We start from the raw sequence: 18,472 nt of genomic DNA, 5'->3' as shown, positions 1-18,472 counted from the left end.
CTTGGTAGCTTCTGCTTCTGCAGGGTGCAGGTTGGGTCTAGTTAGAGAGGTTAGCCCATTTGGGAAAAATGAAGTCTCCTACAACCAGTCAAGTGCTTTGGGATGATGCTGAATGAAAGACACTATATAAACGGATGGAAGTATTGTTAAAGTTGTTTCAGATTTGTCTGTGGTGCTGAATGAGACGAATCGGTGATCTTCGCTGTCCCACTTTCAATGTATAATGACCTCCATCCATTTTCAACAACCATTTAGTCCAATACAGGTTTGCAGTAAGGCGGAGTCTGACCCAGCAGACAGCAGGTGCAAGACAGGATATATCTTGCACAGGACACAAGTCCATGGCAGGGCAAACATACAGACTCATTCACTCACAAACAAGTGGATGAAGGACAACCTGGAGGTAACCAGAGTGAGCTGTGCCACTGTCATAAAAAGTCAATTTTTCTGTATTAAATGTAGAAGACGAAAGAGATGTGACTGAGAATGCTAAAAAGTCTCTGAAGTATCTGTGCCGTGCAACTGTCAGCAGACCTTTGCTCTCAGTCTTCTCCCCTCCACAAGCGAAACAGAGTGCTGCAGACCCTTTCAGGTTACCCTCTCTATGTGCTTAGACTTGGTCACTTCTCCTCCTGGTTCACTCCAACACCAGCTGCTTCAATCTGTATTGTTATTTCTCCCATATAGTTGAGAGTCAATCTGAATTAAAGTACAGGCAGCAACAGTTTCAACTTACCAGACCCAGCAGCCAGCGATCCGGCTTTCTTTCATGTTATGTTCTGGTTTTTCAAAGATCAAAGTCCATTTATCCATGAAGTGGCTTCAATGTTTTTTCATCATGTAAGAAAACATTTTCTTATGCAAGCAGCACGACAACTACAATTTGGATTTGACAGTGTATCCTGAATTCATTCATTCCCTCTTCCATGTCATCTCCTCTTTCTGTTCTGTCCACTGTTCTCCTAAAGCCTCTCTTTTCTCCCTCTTCCTTTTCACTAGAAGATCATACCTGTTTCTCTGCATCTTCCTGTCTTTCAATACACCTCTCTCCTGCCTCAGTGAAGAGACTAGAGCTGAATGCTAATTGGCATTGAGAGGGGGGCAATGGGGAGTGGGGGTGGGTTGTGATTCGCTGCTTGGAGACAGAGCGGGGGGGTGAGATACGCATGGAGAGAGCGAGGGAGAAGGGGAGAGTGAGAGAGAGCTCTCAGCCCCCATCAGGTCTCTTTTTCAGTGCGATTCAGACACTTTTCATCTGCAGCATGAAAAAAAAGCACAGCTATTGAGCAGAGGTAGAGAAATAGGCAGCAGAGGACAGAGACAACCGAGGCTACGCTTCTTGCTTTGTTGTACCACGGAGGAAAAAGATTAAAAAAAGAAGAGGCTAGCATTTAAAAAAAAAAGAAAAATAAGACGTCGACCAATGATGTGTCCAAAGGCGTGAACGAAAGAAAAAGGAGATAGTTTCTTTCTCCGAAGAGAAAGCACTGAGAAATCTGGATGGGAAATCACAAAAAAAGCACATTCCCATTTCATCCAAGGAAGAGGTGCCAATTTCTTCACTGCAAGGCTGAGTGTCCATCTTGAACAGAGAGCAACAGGATATAATCCATATTCATCCAGGTTTTCATTTCTGTTGTTACTATCATTTTTGCTCTGGAAGGCATGTCAGGATATTGAGCAGAATTTCATTGAATCTGAGTGGGAGGAAGTCTGCTGTTTGTCCTTCCATGTTGTCCAACCTGCTGGTCCACCTGCACAGCTGACTGCCCATCTCCATCAACACACACCTGTGGGCCTGTTCTTCTGCGTTGCTGGCTGTCTGTCTGTCTTCTTGCTCTGTCTGTCTCGACGTGTCTTGCGCTCTGGGGTCTGAGCAGTTCCATGCGGAATGCAGGGAAACAAAGAGCAGGGCTGTGCAGCAGCCACGCCATGAGAGGAGGCGGTGTGTGAGCGAGTGAGTCACTCCACTGGCAGAGAGGGACAGCGAGAGAGCAGGCAGTGACCCGGCCAGGTTACTGGCCAGCGTGGTGTTACAGGTGGAGAGTTTCGTACTTGCTAGTGAGAGCCTTTGTCTTGCAGACAAAAACAGGGCCTCACTCTGCGATCTCTCATCTTTATTCACTTATTTCCTTTTCACTCTGAAACACCAGACAGAAGCTTATGTAGTGTAGTACTAAGAGATCTTTGTGCCAAAGAGTGGCTTGTATAGTAATGTTAAAAATCTTGAGGTACTAAAATTCTTGGCAGGGACCCTAAATGCATTCCTCCATCTAGAATCACTGTGAGTGTTTAATGGTGCTTGTCCAAGCTGGAATAAGCCGAAGAGCTCTGCCACTGAGACCACCAACTCAGTGCCTAAAAGAACCAATCTCTCCTCTTCAAGTGCTGTCTTCCCACTACATAAGAGGAAGTGTTCTTATTTGCATCATAACAATTTCTACCAGCATACTGAAGCACTCTGAAGTCATCCCATGAGACTCAAACCAGCAAGACCTTATTTTTCTGGAGCACCAAGGATTTGGGGACAACAAAAATAAGGACATTTCAGCTTTGAATTTCACGCATTTTCAGGCTTGAGTACTGATAGGTGATTACGGGACTCTGTTGGCTCTGCAGCCTCCCTGCTGCTTCGTGTGAAGACCCCTGTCTGTGAGCTTCAGCAGCCATGATTGGGGTGAATAGCCTGCACTCTGCGGGGCGCCTGCGCTCCCGCTCCCTCTGCTCTGTGCGCTACGGCCGGGATTTCCGGGTGATGGATCCCTTCCGCTACCCCCGGACCCCCCGCTCTCGCTCTCTCAAGCCCCTGGTGTTCCCTGACCTGCTGGGCAAGGCACAGGATGGCCAGAATCACCCACAGGCCCGCAAAAAGAAGGTAGGCCTCCCAAGCCCATTGTATACAATGCAGTGATGCAATATTAAAATTAGTGGCCACAAGCCTGGCATAATATGTGTATGTCATAATATCAAGCATAAAACGGAGAGGACACAAACACATGAGTGGCAGTACAACTTGGGTTTGTGCATCAGCCAGGCCTGATTCAGAAACGAATGCATATTGTTTAACATGGCCCTCTCCAGTGTTGACTGGTTGTGTGGATTTGGATCAGAAAAAGATACAGTAGGACGGACAGCATTCAAAAAGATAATAGTACTTTCTTTGGTAAAAATGACAATATCACCTGATAGTATTGATTAAATAGTTTATTTTGACTGTACCAATGTTGCTTGTTCTTAATAGCCATGTGTTTAAAAGGAAAAAAACATTTTTCTTACCACCATTCTAATTTTTTGAGTGTTTTTTTGAGTGTTTTAGTGTTTCTAAATGGATGGGGAGCAGTTGAATCTGAACAGGCAGAGTGTCATTTGTTTCAGCAACCCTTTTCACTTCATGCAGATCATATATTTAATTGTACTGTGTGACTGTCTCTGCCACAGTGGTCATTCATTAGACAAAGCCAACAGCTCTTTTATGCTTTTCAGGAAACTGCAGAGACTCAGGGCTTTGGATTCAAGGTGGGGGAAGGGGAGACTACTGTACTTCTGACAGTCTCACCCTCTTTCATCTTTCCGATTGTTTAATTCTTCTTATATTTGTGTGCAGAATTTACCCAATATCCCAATATACTAGGAGCTGGCATTGGCAGGAGAGCATCTGTAAAAAATATGACTCTCCCTAAAAGGGGATGAGAAGCTGTAGCAGTTGAACTTTGTGAATTATTATTGTGCTTTTCTGTCTCAGGAGACAACAGGCTGCCCTAACTTGGTGATCCTGCAATTCCTTGCACTTTGAAGCATTTAGCTGGTATGAGATGAGAGGGTGAAATGGGATAAATGTTTAGCATTTATGAGAACTTCCTATTCCTGTCATGGCATTTGGGAAGTCAGTTTTCCAGGGGTTGCGCTTAGGTCAAGGTCTGTGCTCTCAAAGTGGCAGAGTTAGTGACCATTGCAGTAATGGGAAATTCTATACCCATTTCATCTGTACTGAGAGATCTGCACAAACTGGACAGGACTGCCCTGGAGAAGTGGTTGAGAAGGAGTATGTAGTTTATAGAAACACTCACACTCAGGCTGCCTTGGATCAGTGACGCACTCTTTCATATTGCATCACAAGCAGCACTGACACATTCTGAGCTCTTTGACCAGACACTGCCATTTTCCCCTCACAGACATCATCATTAACAAAGTCCCTGCTGGGAAATTGACACCAGGCCATTCTTCAAAGTCGCTCATCTTTTTGGCTCTTCACTTCGTGAGTTGCTCTATATTTCATCTTTCAGTTCACAACATTCAGGACTGATACACTGGGTACATCAGGGAAGCTCACTGCCATTGTGCAGCACTTTTACACATTCCTGGCTTTACCAGGCTCTTGTATTTTGAAGCTGTAGATTTCATGTTTCATACTACTGTGGTACTAAATTGTCACACAGATGTGAAATACAGTATACAATTTTAAATAGTGACACATTTGCTGCAGTGAGCCTGTGGCTCCCAGAATCTGAAATGGATCAATAATGGAGTTCTTTTATATAGACTTTAAATTCACAATACTGAAGTAATCCTGGATTCCTGTCTGCGTTGAATTATCACATTTCAATTTCACAAGTCCCTCAGTTGACACCACAGGAGTGTGACTGGCACCATATTTATGACCCAAAGTTGCCAAAGCAGACTCCAGTAACAGTGGTGTGTCATAGTGCATCTTTAGTTTACTGTAGACTTAGGGTCTTTACCTAACTGTCATTTTGTACCTTTCCTTGGAAAAGCTGCTTTGAACTCAAGAGCAAATCTGCTTTAAATACTAATACTTTTGTTTTGGTGGTTCAGATATATTTCTTCCTTTTGAATTCCACCTGAAGTAGATCTTCCTCCTTTTTTGTATTCTGATATTAATGTTGCCTTGCACAAGTCTCAGCACAGTAGAAATCTGCAGGATAGCTACAGGGTTCCTATCTGTGCACAACAAGCTCTAAGAACTGGCGTCTCTCTCCACATGCAGCAGTTTGATCCCTACTTGGTGTCAGCTATTGTAGGCTTATGTAAGCCAACACCTGACACTGGAAGTGAAATAGAATGAAATACAGTATACAGTATACATAAAATGAAATACATAATGAAATATTACAAAGGAGAGGAGCCCATTTGGTAGTTATCAGCCAATTGAACAGCAATTTCATCCATTCATTTCTTGTAAATTTCAAGCTACAGTATCAGTTTCAACAACATGAATTGTTCCATACTGCCACCACCCTTTGTATAAAGAAGTCTCTCTTCTCAGGTTTCATTGCACTTCACCCTGGTTTCAGTTTCTATTTGCTGGTTTGTGTTTTAGGCTGTGATTTTTTTGTCAGTGCCTTTGAGGATTTTGAATACTTATATCAGAAAATCCTTTCCATTTTGTCTGTTTTTTTTAACCTGCATGTAATAATTTGCATTTACATTAAAGATAATCTGCAAAGTAATAAAGTCTTGTATTTGATCTAATTTAGCTTTTTGAATTTTGCTTGCTGCTTGCTGCTTGCTGCAGCATTTGGATTTTGGTATTATCTGCAAATATGCCTAGTTTTTATACTAAAACTATATATATACTATATCCATGTATATGATATAAATTAGAAAGAGCCGAGGCCCTTATACAGATCAATGTGGTAGTTGGCTAATGGCATTACCCATTTTGAGCACTCACTCCTTATCTGTCCTTGCTTGCTAGCCATTAACCAATTCTCAGTCCAAACAGACTCATTTCCCAATACCTACCACCTGTAACTTAAGAATTAATGTTTTATTAGGGAAATTAACTAAAAATCTTCCTGAAAATTTAAATACACCATGTCATGTCCTCTGTGCACTGCTTTTTGATGTTCAATGAACTCTAACAAGTTAATTAAGCAAGACCTTCCTCTTTTAGAGCCAGACTAAGAATTCACTATTGGCAATTATATTATTTCCATAAAGGTGATCGTTTCATTTAGTTCTAATGATTATTTCCCTAACTTGACATGTACTATAATTGAAGTCAGACTGCAGTAAGTCCCCAGTCCCTGTTTATGTCTTGAGCAACTGTTGGAAGAGCTGCATCAATGGTTTCTGAAAAATGTTTTGTTGCCTTCAGTACAGTTGGTAAGATACCAGGCCAGGGGATGTATTAATCTTGAGTGCTTCTACTACCTGAAGCTGTATGTCTTCTGTGCTGATAATGTCCAAAACAGAACTCTGTCCTTCCTCTGTCTCAGGCCTGTTGTGGACTTCTTCCTCAGTAAACACCTGACAGAAATACTCGTTTAGTACATCACACCTTTCATTGTCTAAATTTTCCGTTATTATTCTGGATGCATTTTACTTTACCCTTTATTGATCTTTTGTTGCTGTACAACTAAAAGAGGATTTTATTAAGTACGTTTTATTACTTATTTCAGCCTCCATTGTAATATTCCTTTCCTGGCACCCTTGGCTTTTCTAATATCCTTTTTTATCTGTGCTTGAAATTTATTGTACTCCTTTTCTACATCACCTTTACAGTTCGTCCAGATGTCATACAGCCTGATATCAATAACTGTTGTAGCTATGTGACAATGAGATGTCCTGAAGTGTGATGTTCCAAAATGGTACAACCAGAAGGAAATAAAGCCACTCTGTAGTGTGTCCCCTGACAAGCAGGGGAGCCCTGTGCTTGGAGTCAGTGTGCACAGGCTTATTGTGTTTTTCTTTCTCGTAGGCCCTGTACAACTCCATCAAGAATGAAAAGCTGCAGTGGACCATGTAAGTGCCTTACTCCTCATCTCTACCTGTGGGCTAGCTTGTGACTGGAGAGCTTCTTTTCTTTTTTTATTTCCTGTCTTTCTAAAGACTTAACATAAATTAAAGTTGTGAATTGTAGTCCTGTTTAAGTAATGTTCCCTCAGCCCTTCCTAGATATGAGGATGCACAGGAATAAAATAGAGCTAGTACTGGTGGACAAGGAAAATGTGCCAGTTTAAAATGATTGTTAAAAATGTCTATAATGTTTTGTTTTTCTAAGATACTTACTTAAGCCATGTCTCAAAAATATTTTGGCACTCCTTTCTATGGGGAGTCATTGCTAGTTAGGCAAGGTATGACTAACCTGTCGATAGCTTCAAGGACAGGCAGCTACACCTGATGAGGTGGGAGGGATGGTAGGAGACAGTGGTTGAATCTGCAGAACTCTGTTGGAGAGACCTTGGTGCAGTGGTGAGAGAGAGCTGGGTGAAGGCCAGTAGCTCAGCCCTACACACCCACGATCACTGCACTGTGTGACAGGTGGGATTAGTCACAGAGGCTGAAGCGCCCGGTTATTAGAACAGTTCTTCAGCAGCTCAGTTGAGGAGAAAAAAATCTGCTTAAAGAGAACAGACAAAGTAGTGTATAATGCACTGTATGCCTACAATGTACCCAAGACATTAGTTTTCAGCTCAAGGTTGCTTATTTTAAAATGGCAGGAACAGACAGCAAGGCAGAGAGAGAGACTGCAGATTTAATATCATTTTCGAATGGTGACATGATGTCTTTACTTGAGATTGTTCTCAGAATGAGGCTACTTTTGATTCTGATTTTGTTTTTTAATGTTTCTGAAAAGCTCTAAAAAGGCATTGCATTATAATATTTTTTTCTTGAGATCCGTAATCAAGTTATGATATTTGCCAAGATATAAGGGTTGGTGTTGTCAAAAATGTATGCTTGGCAACTAACCTAAAAAAGGGTATTTTGGAAGATAAAGTGATAATTTTCAACTGCCCTTCAGCCCTGAGCTGAAGCTGGATGTATTATCTCAGTCTTTGATTTTTGAGGTCGCTCTGTCAGTGACCAGTGTTGTTACGCTGCATAGTTCAGGACCCCATGCAGACGGTATAATCTAGAAGTAAGTGGAAAAGGACAACGGGGAGGAGACAAGGATCAGGGCAGGTTGACGAACAGGATGGCATGACGATGGTGAACTGGTGCTCGGGGGGCATGGCCATAGCAAACAAGTCCAAGGGGAAATCCGGGGCAAAGTCCAAGGTTCAAATCTTGTAGATCCATCCACAACAAACAAGACGAGGTTAAAAACCGGAACGGGATCTAGTGCAGGGATAGGGAATAAAGACGGGATGACGAGGCCAGGCGCTCTGAGCCCCGGACTCAGCTGGGTCAGGATGCAGATAGGAGGCCTATGCCCTCAATGTCAGATCCCAGGGTTACTGAATTCAGTGCTGTGGCTCCATTCTCTCTCTGCAGCTCACAAAGAACACAGTGTTCCTGGGCTCTTGTGTGAGAGGATACGTGACTGTGTAGGTGTGTGGGGGATTTGTGTGTCAGTGATATTTTGTAGTTGTTATTGTGTGAATCTGGGCGTTTGTATTTCTATGTTTTAGGGTTTCTATTCTGGACCCAATGCTGTGATGTGCAGAGCTGCTAATTAAGGCCCCAGCGTGCCGTGTTTTGTTGCCATAGCTACAGTTCCCCACTTGCTTTTCCCTGTAATTATGACTGCAGACTGAAGTCACACTAAACACACTCAGTAAAACCGTTCCCTACACACACGCTCTACAATCAAAAACATAGTCAGAACAGGAACCATACTACAGTAGGTGCTCTGAATAAATATGCCTACTGTATGTACATATGCAATAAGTCAGGGGGAAAAAAACTCATAAATGCATGCCCAGGAGAGCATAAAAAATGCACAGAAGCACACAATAAACAACAGTGCAGAGATTTACCATTTTAAAACAAATAGCAGTGTTACTGTCTGTAACCTGATCTAATCAGTTCTCCTAGCACAAAGACAGCCACGTTACTTCTGTAAGACAGCATTCTTACTTTTGGAACAAAGCTGCCAAACCAGTGCCCCGGTATGGTGACCCTGTACTGCAGACAGTGCCGTCCTTCACACAAGATAGTAAATCAAAGTTCTGACTACTTATCATTACCATGTCTTTTACAATAAAATTTAAAATTTGGTAGAACTACATCCCCTGTAGATGTTTCACATTGCTCGATGCCTACACACACATTCAACACATAGTCATTTCCCTTTCCTTATGAATTTGGAAATTTTAGAACACAATCAATCCCAATATCTTAAGAACTGGAAATTCCAGTGAGGAAATACATTTATTTCTTATTACGGCGACACAAACCTAAAGAGAACTGGGAAATGAGTCCATCTGTTCAGGTCATATCTACCTGTTCAAAAGTCAGATTCAAGTGGTTTGCTCTGACAGTGGAAAATGAGAAGTAAATCTCACTACTAACATATTTAAACTAGTAAATAACTGAAGTTATTCAGTCATAGTCATGTGGACTTTTATAAAATCAATTAATTTTATACCCTGATAAGACAAAAGGAAAATATCAGATAAAAGGAGAGAGTAAAAGAAAGATGAGGAATGGAAAGTCTATACACAAGAATAGTGAAGAGCGCTTGATACCTGTTAACCATCACTGAACAACTGGTACATTACCATTATATATTAGCCTTTTAATAAACCTGTTTGGTCATATACAGTACATGTAGGCCTTCAGCTGACATAAGAGCACCTTGGCACACAGCTTGGCTTCACAGTAAGTCAAACATATTGTGCAATAGCTTGTGTAAAGTGTAGGGTTCTCATAGTTTTTCAATAATCTTGAAATAATGTGTAACGTCCCTCCAAAATTAATTTATCTAAGTCGTGACATACTGTACATTAATTAAATATGAAGAGTCTTTAGAAAGTCTTGGTCCTCAGGTAAAGTTGAAGGAGGGTGTAATTAACCATTTGTCATGGCCTAACCTTTCCCTTTAGCTCTGACAGGAATTTTAGTATTCCTAGTACAGGCACCTCTTTTGGAGACCAACGAAAAGTTAGGACCCTTTCTGATTTCTTTAATCACAGGAAATGTCTGAACTTTATAATCCACAACAGAGAAAGCAAAATGTGAACTTCATCTGTGTCTGATCTGACAGCAGTATCCTTTGTGTCAGTCTAAGTGTTGGAATATTTGCTAAGGGACTGTTGCTGTGAAGTTTCAAAGCTAAAAAATGGCTGAGCTGTTCTCCCAATTCAGAGCCTCTCTCCAGTCTCACCATGACAGAGCCATACCTCTTTCAATAGTGAGAAAAAATCCCCCAAGGAGGGAAACAACAAATAATTCTAAAAATACAAATCTGAGATAGTTAAGTGTCACTCAAAATGAATTAACAATTACAGAAGAAAGCTAAAGTTAATAAGATTAAAGTAATAGTTCCCAAAGAGAATCTCCACACTATGCAAGCACAGCTCAGTCTCCACTCAGGGTTACATCACACAGCAAGAAGATAAAAGGCTCTGATCTGATGTAAGTGCACAGTTCTAATACAGACAAGCCACAAAGAATGTCACTGCATTTGGTTTGATAAGACAGTCCCTTCAGACCTGACAAACTCCTCTGCCTCCTTCTTCCCCTGCTGGGCTGTGGCTGGGCTCTAGCCCTCATCTTCATGGGAAGGGCCAGATTGCTTTCTTCCTCGGAGCTGTTTATCAGGTTAGCTGAAAAGTCTGAACATTCTATGTCTTCATCAAGCATTCAGAAATAAAATAAAAAGAGAATGTAATGGTTGCGTATATAGAAAAAGTGTGGTATAGAAATCCAGGGAAGTTATTCCAGCTTCATAATGCACTAGTAAGACCTCATTTAAAATATTTTCAGTTTTGGTCACTATACTACAAAAATGTATTATATCCATGGAAAGAATTAAATGAACAGCAAGAACTAGCTCAAGCATGTAAATTCCTAAGTGGTACAGATTAGATAAGGTTAGATGACTCCTTCAGGTTCAGCAGCAAAACAAGCAATTGAGTGACAATTGAAAATTGAAAGAGAATTAATTTAGTATGGAAACACAAAACACATCTTTACGCAAAGAGGTGAGGGTGTCTGGAACAAATTCCCTAGCCAAGTGGTTAAAGGTACAAGCTCTGCTATGGTCTCCTTCAAAAGCAGCTGGAAGACATTTTATGAGTAGGTGACTACGTTAACATGCATAGGCTACAAAAGGAACAGGTAAATGTTTATTCTATGCAGAAAAGAAAGAAAATGTTGTGTTCCTTTTCAGCATGGAATGAAACTTAACTTGTTCCTTTGCATTTTATGAGAATGAAAGTCAAACAAACAAGATGGCAGAATGACTTTCTCTTGTGTCGCTTTTCCTGTTATCCTGTGATGTACAGTACGTGTATGATGTGAATGCTGGAATACACCTTCTTTGAGGTCCCTTCCCTGTGGTTGTCCATTATGACAAGAGTTACTTGTGGTATGGGCCTGTGGAAGTAGGACCACAGCAGGGTAAGGGATTGTGATTTGGGAATTCTACCCAGAACATCAAAGAAACCTTTAAATTCTGGATTTACTTATTGCTGCATTGATTTCATAATTTAATCAGGGGCTATTTAATTTAACTTACTCCGCATTGACCCTCAAAAATTTTATTTATACACTTCTAAAAGACTAAATGATGACAACTAAATGGTGTGCTTCCTCTTTTGTTTTCAAATCTTGTGTCACTTTTACTAAATATTCTCTGTTTTTTATTAAGTGTTTTATAAATATGCCAATCTGCAAAGTGTCTAACATTTTTTTTTAAAGAAGGCAATATCATTACTTACATTTCAGTAAGTAATGATATTGATGTTTATAGAGTAGTAATCAGACAGGTAAGACACAGGAGTCACGATGTTCTCTCTCCACAGTGACGAGGAGGAGCTGCGCAAGTCATTCTCAGAGTTGGCGGACGGCCGCACTGACTCCTCCTCTCGCACCATGAAGCGAGTACCCAGCTGTGGGAACCCCTTCCTGGGTGTGGCCCAGCAGCCAGGGGCACTCGTTTACAAGAATGGCTTCCTGGTGCGCAAAGTTCATGCTGACCCTGATGGCAAGAGAAGTACGTTGCCTCTGTTGGCAATTAAACACACCCTCATCATTCCTCACCCTTGGGTGACACCCAAAATACCCATCTCTCCTCATACCTAGGATGACATGTCTCACCCAGGAGCAACACCCCCCAGCCTCATCCCTCCTCACACCTGGGGCAACATTTCTCATCCTCACCCTCATCCTTACCCTCACCCATTCTGCGCCCTGCCCCCTTCTCACCCTCACCCATACCCTACACCCCACACCCACTCCACCATTCAGCAACACCATAGACCTTTTATCATTAGGTCATATCATTAGGTCTATCTAGAAAGGTAATCACCAGCTACTCACCCTGACCGTGTGTGCTGGTGTCCTCAGCTCCACGTGGAAAGAGAGGCTGGAAGACGTTCTATGCTGTCCTGAAGGGGCTGATTCTCTACTTACAGAAGGTACAGTGGCCTGTCTGAATGAGTTTTAGAGGTTTACTGATCTCTAAACTGTTTGTGTTCCTTTGCAACTCTGTGTCTGAACTCCCATTCTGTAATTGTGTCAAATTAAATTGAAAGTTGGTTTCCACAACGGATTTCTCTAGGTGTGCCTACTTCCTCCCACTGCCCAACAACATGCTGTCCAGGGTCATCTGTAAATGGACCCTGTATGTGCGTTCCATGCTGAAAGAAGAGAGAAAACACAACGTTACAGCTGTGAAGCCTCCTCACACCTGAAGAGGCTTCACAGCCGAAAAGTTGTGTTTTCTCTCTTCTCTTTTCAGCATGGAATAAACCTATTACTTGTTCCTTTGCAGAATATGCATGCTGACGCAGCTATCCACCTGTATGTGTGTATGAGTAACTACATGGATGGGCGATGGACTGGTGTCCTACCCTGGCTACAGTTCAGCCTCGTGCTTTGTGCCTGGTGGGCTGGGTTCTGCCTCATTGGAACCCTTTCAGGATAAAGGGCTCATGCAGGGTGGATGGATGATATAAAAGACAGTGAGCTGATGGATACAGTTAGCCAAATCTGAAAAAACAATCACTGTTAACTGTGTTACAAGGCTGAATGAAGAAATAAAATTCACAATATACTGTAGAACTGACAACGATGTGATCTCACTGGTCCATTTGCTCCCCTCATCAATATTGTGAAAAAAGATATTAATAGCTGCACATAAATCTTTTTAAATAGGTCGGTATGTACAACTTACTCTACATTCTGTCCAGGGAAGATTCAGGATTACCTCCTAATGGACAGAGTGGCAGCTCTTCATTTTAAACACCTGTGGCTGGCTGATCCTCCTGAACATAGAGTTTGGTTAGATTATAAGACATACAGTATTAATTAAAAAGCATACTCGCCCAATGAAAAAAATCGAGAGGAAATCAACTGCAGTAACTGTTCTGTAACAGACTTGGAGAAATGTGAAGACACGTGTGATGTTAGACATGTTCACAATATTCTGGAGTTTGAAAAGGAGGTTTGAGACGAAGTATCACCAATCCTCGCCCATGTCCGCTCGCAATTCCAGACATGTCAGTTCCGAAATGACCCAGTGGAGCATCATCACTCCGTTATTACCCTTGCAGCAGCCCCCTGGCTCATCCCCGGGGTCCATCTGCCTCGGCCTTATGGTCAGGTTATTGGTTCCTCAGCCAGGCGAGTGTAGACAATACAACAAGTTATCCAAATGACACCTCTACTATGTCTAAATTAGTTTAAGCTTGTAGTCGTGCAGACGTGCTGGCTTAGAAGTAGCTACTTGTGTTTTATTTACTAAAAAAACTGTACTACTTTTGTGTAATGTACAACAGCTCTTTTCTTGTAAAAAAGAGATTGATATAGTTATTGGAGTGACATTATTAGTATTATCTATGCTATTATTTAATTTTGCATTATTTCGAATGTACTGTAACTGTTGAGAGAGGTTTTTTGTAGGAATTTAAGAGCCTAACTGTTATCCTATTATTCTTTAAGTGGTGAGTGCAGTGAGTATTTTGAAGACATTTGAAGACAAAGAAATTGATTGTAAAATGTTGAGCAGCTGTCTACTTGCATTATAGTTATTGCTATTTTTAAAGGTAATTTCAAGGCTAAAATAATCACTGAAAGAGTTCAGTTTTTTGGGGGAAAATTGACATTGGACTCCTTTACAAAAACGTGAGTTTTTTAGCCTGTGAGCCACTAGCCCATCACTCTCTGAGAGAATGGTGCTCTGCTGACCTCTAGTGTGTAGCCCACCAGCTCATAGCGATTCAAACTGCCTATCAAACAACTTTCAAAGCAGCTCTCTCCAGTGCAAAACATGTCCTCCTGCAAACTTCAGTTACCAAATCCAGTAACCAAAATCTTTTTTTTCTTTTTCAAACTAGATTATAATTCTGTGTTGACATACTGTATCGTACTTGCCCCTTTTTCTCTTGTTGTCCAGGGGGAGTACAGGCCAGAGAAGCAGCTGTCCGATGAGGACCTGAAGAACGCCGTGTCCATCCACCACTCTCTGGCCATGAGAGCAGCTGACTACAGCAAGAGGCCCAATGTCTTCTACCTGCGCACGGCTGACTGGAGGGTCTTCCTTTTCCAGGCACAGTGAGTCCCCAGCCCCAGGAAGTTCCCGTGTTTGGGTGAAGTCTATTGTGGCTCTTCAGCTACCCTGAAATCTCAAGGGCTGTTAAGCAATTGTGGCAGTACTTCACACTTGTTCCTGTACTTCTGCTGAGAAATATACATATGCTCAAGTTTGAGTTCAAGAAATAAAGAAACACAGTCTATGAACTCATGTTCTGATGTTATCTTTCAAACAGGCAGATGAATAAGACATAAAACTTTTGTAAGATAAAGACACAGCCCCATTGGTTCTCTTACTAAGAGATCGTCCTGAGAAACAATGCAGTGAGGATGGGGAGCAGAAACACCTGAACTGAAGTTACCAGCATGTTGTACTCTTACATGCTTTCCAGCCTCAACTTTATTTGGCTGTCCTGTTGACACCTAGAATGGTTGTATCTGATTTGTGTTTAAAATATTAAGACTCTTTCTCTCAGAGGTACTTGATAATAAGAACTAACAGCCAGGTTCAACTGGTGCCTGATACTATTTGGTAGTTATTTTTGTGGTGGTATTATAGCTTCTGCGTGTAGAAAAACGGGTCGGACACAGATCACTAATCAGGAGCCTGCAAGAGTGCCACCTGCTGGGGATGATGGTGTTTATCAACAGACATTATTGTCAGTAGGAGTGAAACAATAGGAGGTTTGAAGAGCCGCGGAGGAGTGTGTGGGAGGAGAGAAACTGCAGTCCTGATGTTCACAGGAAGGCAAAGAAGAAGAGGCAATGGGCACTCAGCAGAAGATACCTACAGTAGTATCTTTTTGGTATCTTCCGGTTTTGGGAGGTCCCTCATAATAATAATAATAATTGCTTACACTTCTATAGCACTTTTCTGGACACTCCACTCAAAGTGCTTTACAGGTAAGGGGGATCCCCTCCACTATCACCAAAGTGCAGCCCCACCTGGATGATGCGACAACAGCTATAGTGCACCAGAACGCTCACCACACATCAGCTATTAGTGGGGAGGAGAACAGAGTGATGAAGCCAGTTCATACGTGGGGATTATTACGAGGCCATGGTTGGTAAAGGCCAATTGATGCCGGGGTAACATTCCACTCTTTTTGAGAAACACTCTGGGATTTTTTTATGACCACAGAGAGACAGGACCTTGGTTTTACATCTCATCCGTAGGACATCACTATACTGGGGCATTAGGACCCACAAAGACAGAACCTGGGGGCAGAGTGGTGGCTCTGTGGCTAAGGATCTGCGCCTGTGGCTGGAAGGATGCCAGTTCAAATCCCACAACTGGTGGAGGAATCCTACTCTGTTGGACCACTGAGCAAGGCCCTTAACCCCACCTGCTCCAGGGGTGCTGTATAAATGGCTGCCCCTGTGCTCTGACCCCAAGCTTCTCTCTCCCCATCTGTGTGCCTCTGTGTCTCATGGAGAGCAAGCTGGGGTATGTGAAAAGACAAATTCCTAATGCAAGAAATTGAGTATGGTTTATAAAGTGATCTTATCTTAAAGGCTGCAGGGTCAGCAGTCCCTGCTGGCCCCACTAACACCCCTTCCAGCAGCAACCTTAGTTTTTCCCAGGACATCTCTCATCCATCAGAACAGTGGTCCACACCTGCAGAACAATAACTGGGACTGTTTTTAAAAACAGTGCACTGCTACAATCTGGATCCGTAGCTGAGAAAATAAAATTACTACATTGGCTCATGGAAAGTGCTATCATTCGCTTATCCACTAAAATTCAGTCTTATGGGGTTGAATATTGCCTGAAAAAGACACTGCTGTAAAAATTAATTAAATTTCCATCATGGTCACGATCCACTATGATCCCTATACTGTCATGATGTGGGATTGCATTTTGTAGGGGTAAGGGCTGTTCACTCAATTCCAAAAAACTGGAATGTTTATACAGAAACATTCCAGCGCATTAAAAAGTACATTTAATAAGCAAGAACATGCGGGTCTGTAACCAAGACCCCATGATATGATTACACTCTTCTCTACAGATTCTGGAAAAGCATCTGCTGAGTGACAACACACTCAGCATTACAGGAGAGAAAAGGCTGTATTAGTGCTGTTGTGCAATCAGCTCTAGGGTAGGATCCCATTCCAACATTCTCCATTATTGTTTGTATAAAATGGTTTAAATCTTTTAAAATTCAAGTCTTTTTATGTGCAACAGCCCTGCTGAGCTCATGATATTAACTCCCAGTGGCAGACCTGTAAAATTCAAAAGGCCAAGCTGCCTAATTCTGTGCTTTTAACATTTACATGTATACATTTACAGATATAACTGATGTTTTTAAGCAAAGCACCTTACATTTACACATCTGGGTATTTTATTGGCACAATCTGAGTGAAGGGCCTTGCTAAAGTGAACAACAGCTTTGTCTCACCTGGGATTTGATTCCAGAGCAGCTTGGTGTGTTTTGGCATGTTTTTGAATTTGCTTTCCATTCAGTCTCTTGTGCCGTGTCCTCCTCCTGCAGGAATGCAGAGCAGATGCAGTCCTGGATCACGCGTATCAACACGGTGGCAGCCATGTTCTCCTCACCCCCCTTCCCAGCAGCCATCGGCTCGCAGAAGAAGTTCAGCCGTCCGCTGCTGCCAGCCACTGCCACCAAGCTGTCACAGGTGACCCTGGCATGTTTATATGACATTTTATTAATTGATCTGGTTTGTATGCATTGGTGCAATCTTGTATAGTATATATACAAGTATGTATAATGTTTATGACACTGTTATATACAGTACAGTAGCTCTACTGAAGTTAAAATTGCTCACCAGCCCTTTCTGCATGACATCAGGTCATGCTGTTTTTTTATGTGTTAATGACTTCACAAAACATTCCCAATAGAAAAACAGTGTTGCCAGGGCTCTGTAAAAGACATCTGAAAACTAGGTCAGTGTTACTGTAGACTGTAGGAGTCTGCCAATAGCAAGATTCATTGTGCAGTGAGATGAATGGCAGGAGCTGATGCTCCTCAGGCACGGACCAGGGTTCAGACAATTTTTTCACCTTTCTGCCAATTACAATCTTTTGGCAACCCAAATGCCACTATCAAGTAGCTTGTCATTGCCAAATTGGGTTGAAGGTCAGGTTTCAATCTGCCTTCAGCTTCAATAAAATTCAGCATCTCACCCAAACCAACTACTTGACATTTGTTTTCAGTTGCATTTGTTTTCTGGCATGCACTAAAGCAGTTTTATTAATTTTACTAATACTAACAAAGTTTAAAAAAGTGCTCAAAAATGTATCCAGCTCAAAATTACTTAGAATTTTGACTTAGAAGAGAAAGTAACAGCTTCTGTGTCAGAGGGGGCTGTAAGGAGGTTCTCCCAACAGCCCAGAAAGGTGCTGCACAGCTTGCAGATAGACTTGCTCCTCAGAGCTGTTATGAAGAGCTCCAGCAGTCCTCCATTCAATGCAACCTCTGTTTTGGGCAGTCTGGGATTCACTAGGACAACAACAGTTCTTGTGTACAGACTCACTGTCCCACCCTCCCCGGGACAGGGCTCATAGCAGAGGCCTCGTACCGGAGGATCAGCACTGATTGGAGGAGAGACACCATAGCACTGCATGACTGCAAGCACCTGGAAGGACACGGGGGGCACTGTGTCTCTGAGTGTTGAGAGAACCCATCCTTCTATTGGCAATGCTAAGACAAATGTGCCCAGCTACTTGGGGAATCCTGGTCACAGTCGGCTAGTGACCTGCCGAGCCTCAAACTCGTGGATCAACCAGCACTCAGGCGAATGCCTTTTGCATCTCTACCCAAATGGTATATACTCAGAGTGAAGAAAGACACACTGCCTGCACATTGACATTCAAGGGGTGCTGCTTTGTTAAAAGGCACAATGAAAACAAACCTATTCAAAATTTTAGCTTGTTACAAGTGTTCAATATGTAGGAACACATAGTCTGAGGCATTCGGAACACCAGTGCAATTAAAGAAAAATATTGATCTCACACTCTTATCATTGCCACATGTTTCGTACAGCTTCAGCCCCTTATTTCAAACAC

At 42.1% G+C, this 18,472-nt stretch overlaps 1 protein-coding gene across 1 annotated transcript in view; it reads left to right on the top strand.

Moving 5' to 3' along the window:
• Positions 1 to 18,472, top strand: part of LOC148835145 (uncharacterized) — an 83,648-nt gene that overhangs the window by 60,175 nt on the left and 5,001 nt on the right. The window contains exons 11-15 of the mRNA XM_088915346.1: positions 6,722 to 6,765; positions 11,715 to 11,905; positions 12,259 to 12,329; positions 14,309 to 14,466; positions 16,938 to 17,082. Coding sequence (XP_088771472.1) covers positions 6,722 to 6,765; positions 11,715 to 11,905; positions 12,259 to 12,329; positions 14,309 to 14,466; positions 16,938 to 17,082 — 609 coding nt within the window. The remainder of the gene's footprint in view (positions 1 to 6,721; positions 6,766 to 11,714; positions 11,906 to 12,258; positions 12,330 to 14,308; positions 14,467 to 16,937; positions 17,083 to 18,472) is intronic.

Source organism: Atractosteus spatula, chromosome 5, assembly GCF_055471065.1.
Source record: "Atractosteus spatula isolate fAtrSpa1 chromosome 5, fAtrSpa1.hap1, whole genome shotgun sequence".
Lineage (NCBI taxonomy): Eukaryota > Metazoa > Chordata > Actinopteri > Semionotiformes > Lepisosteidae > Atractosteus > Atractosteus spatula.
This window is presented reverse-complemented; position numbering and strand designations above follow the sequence as displayed.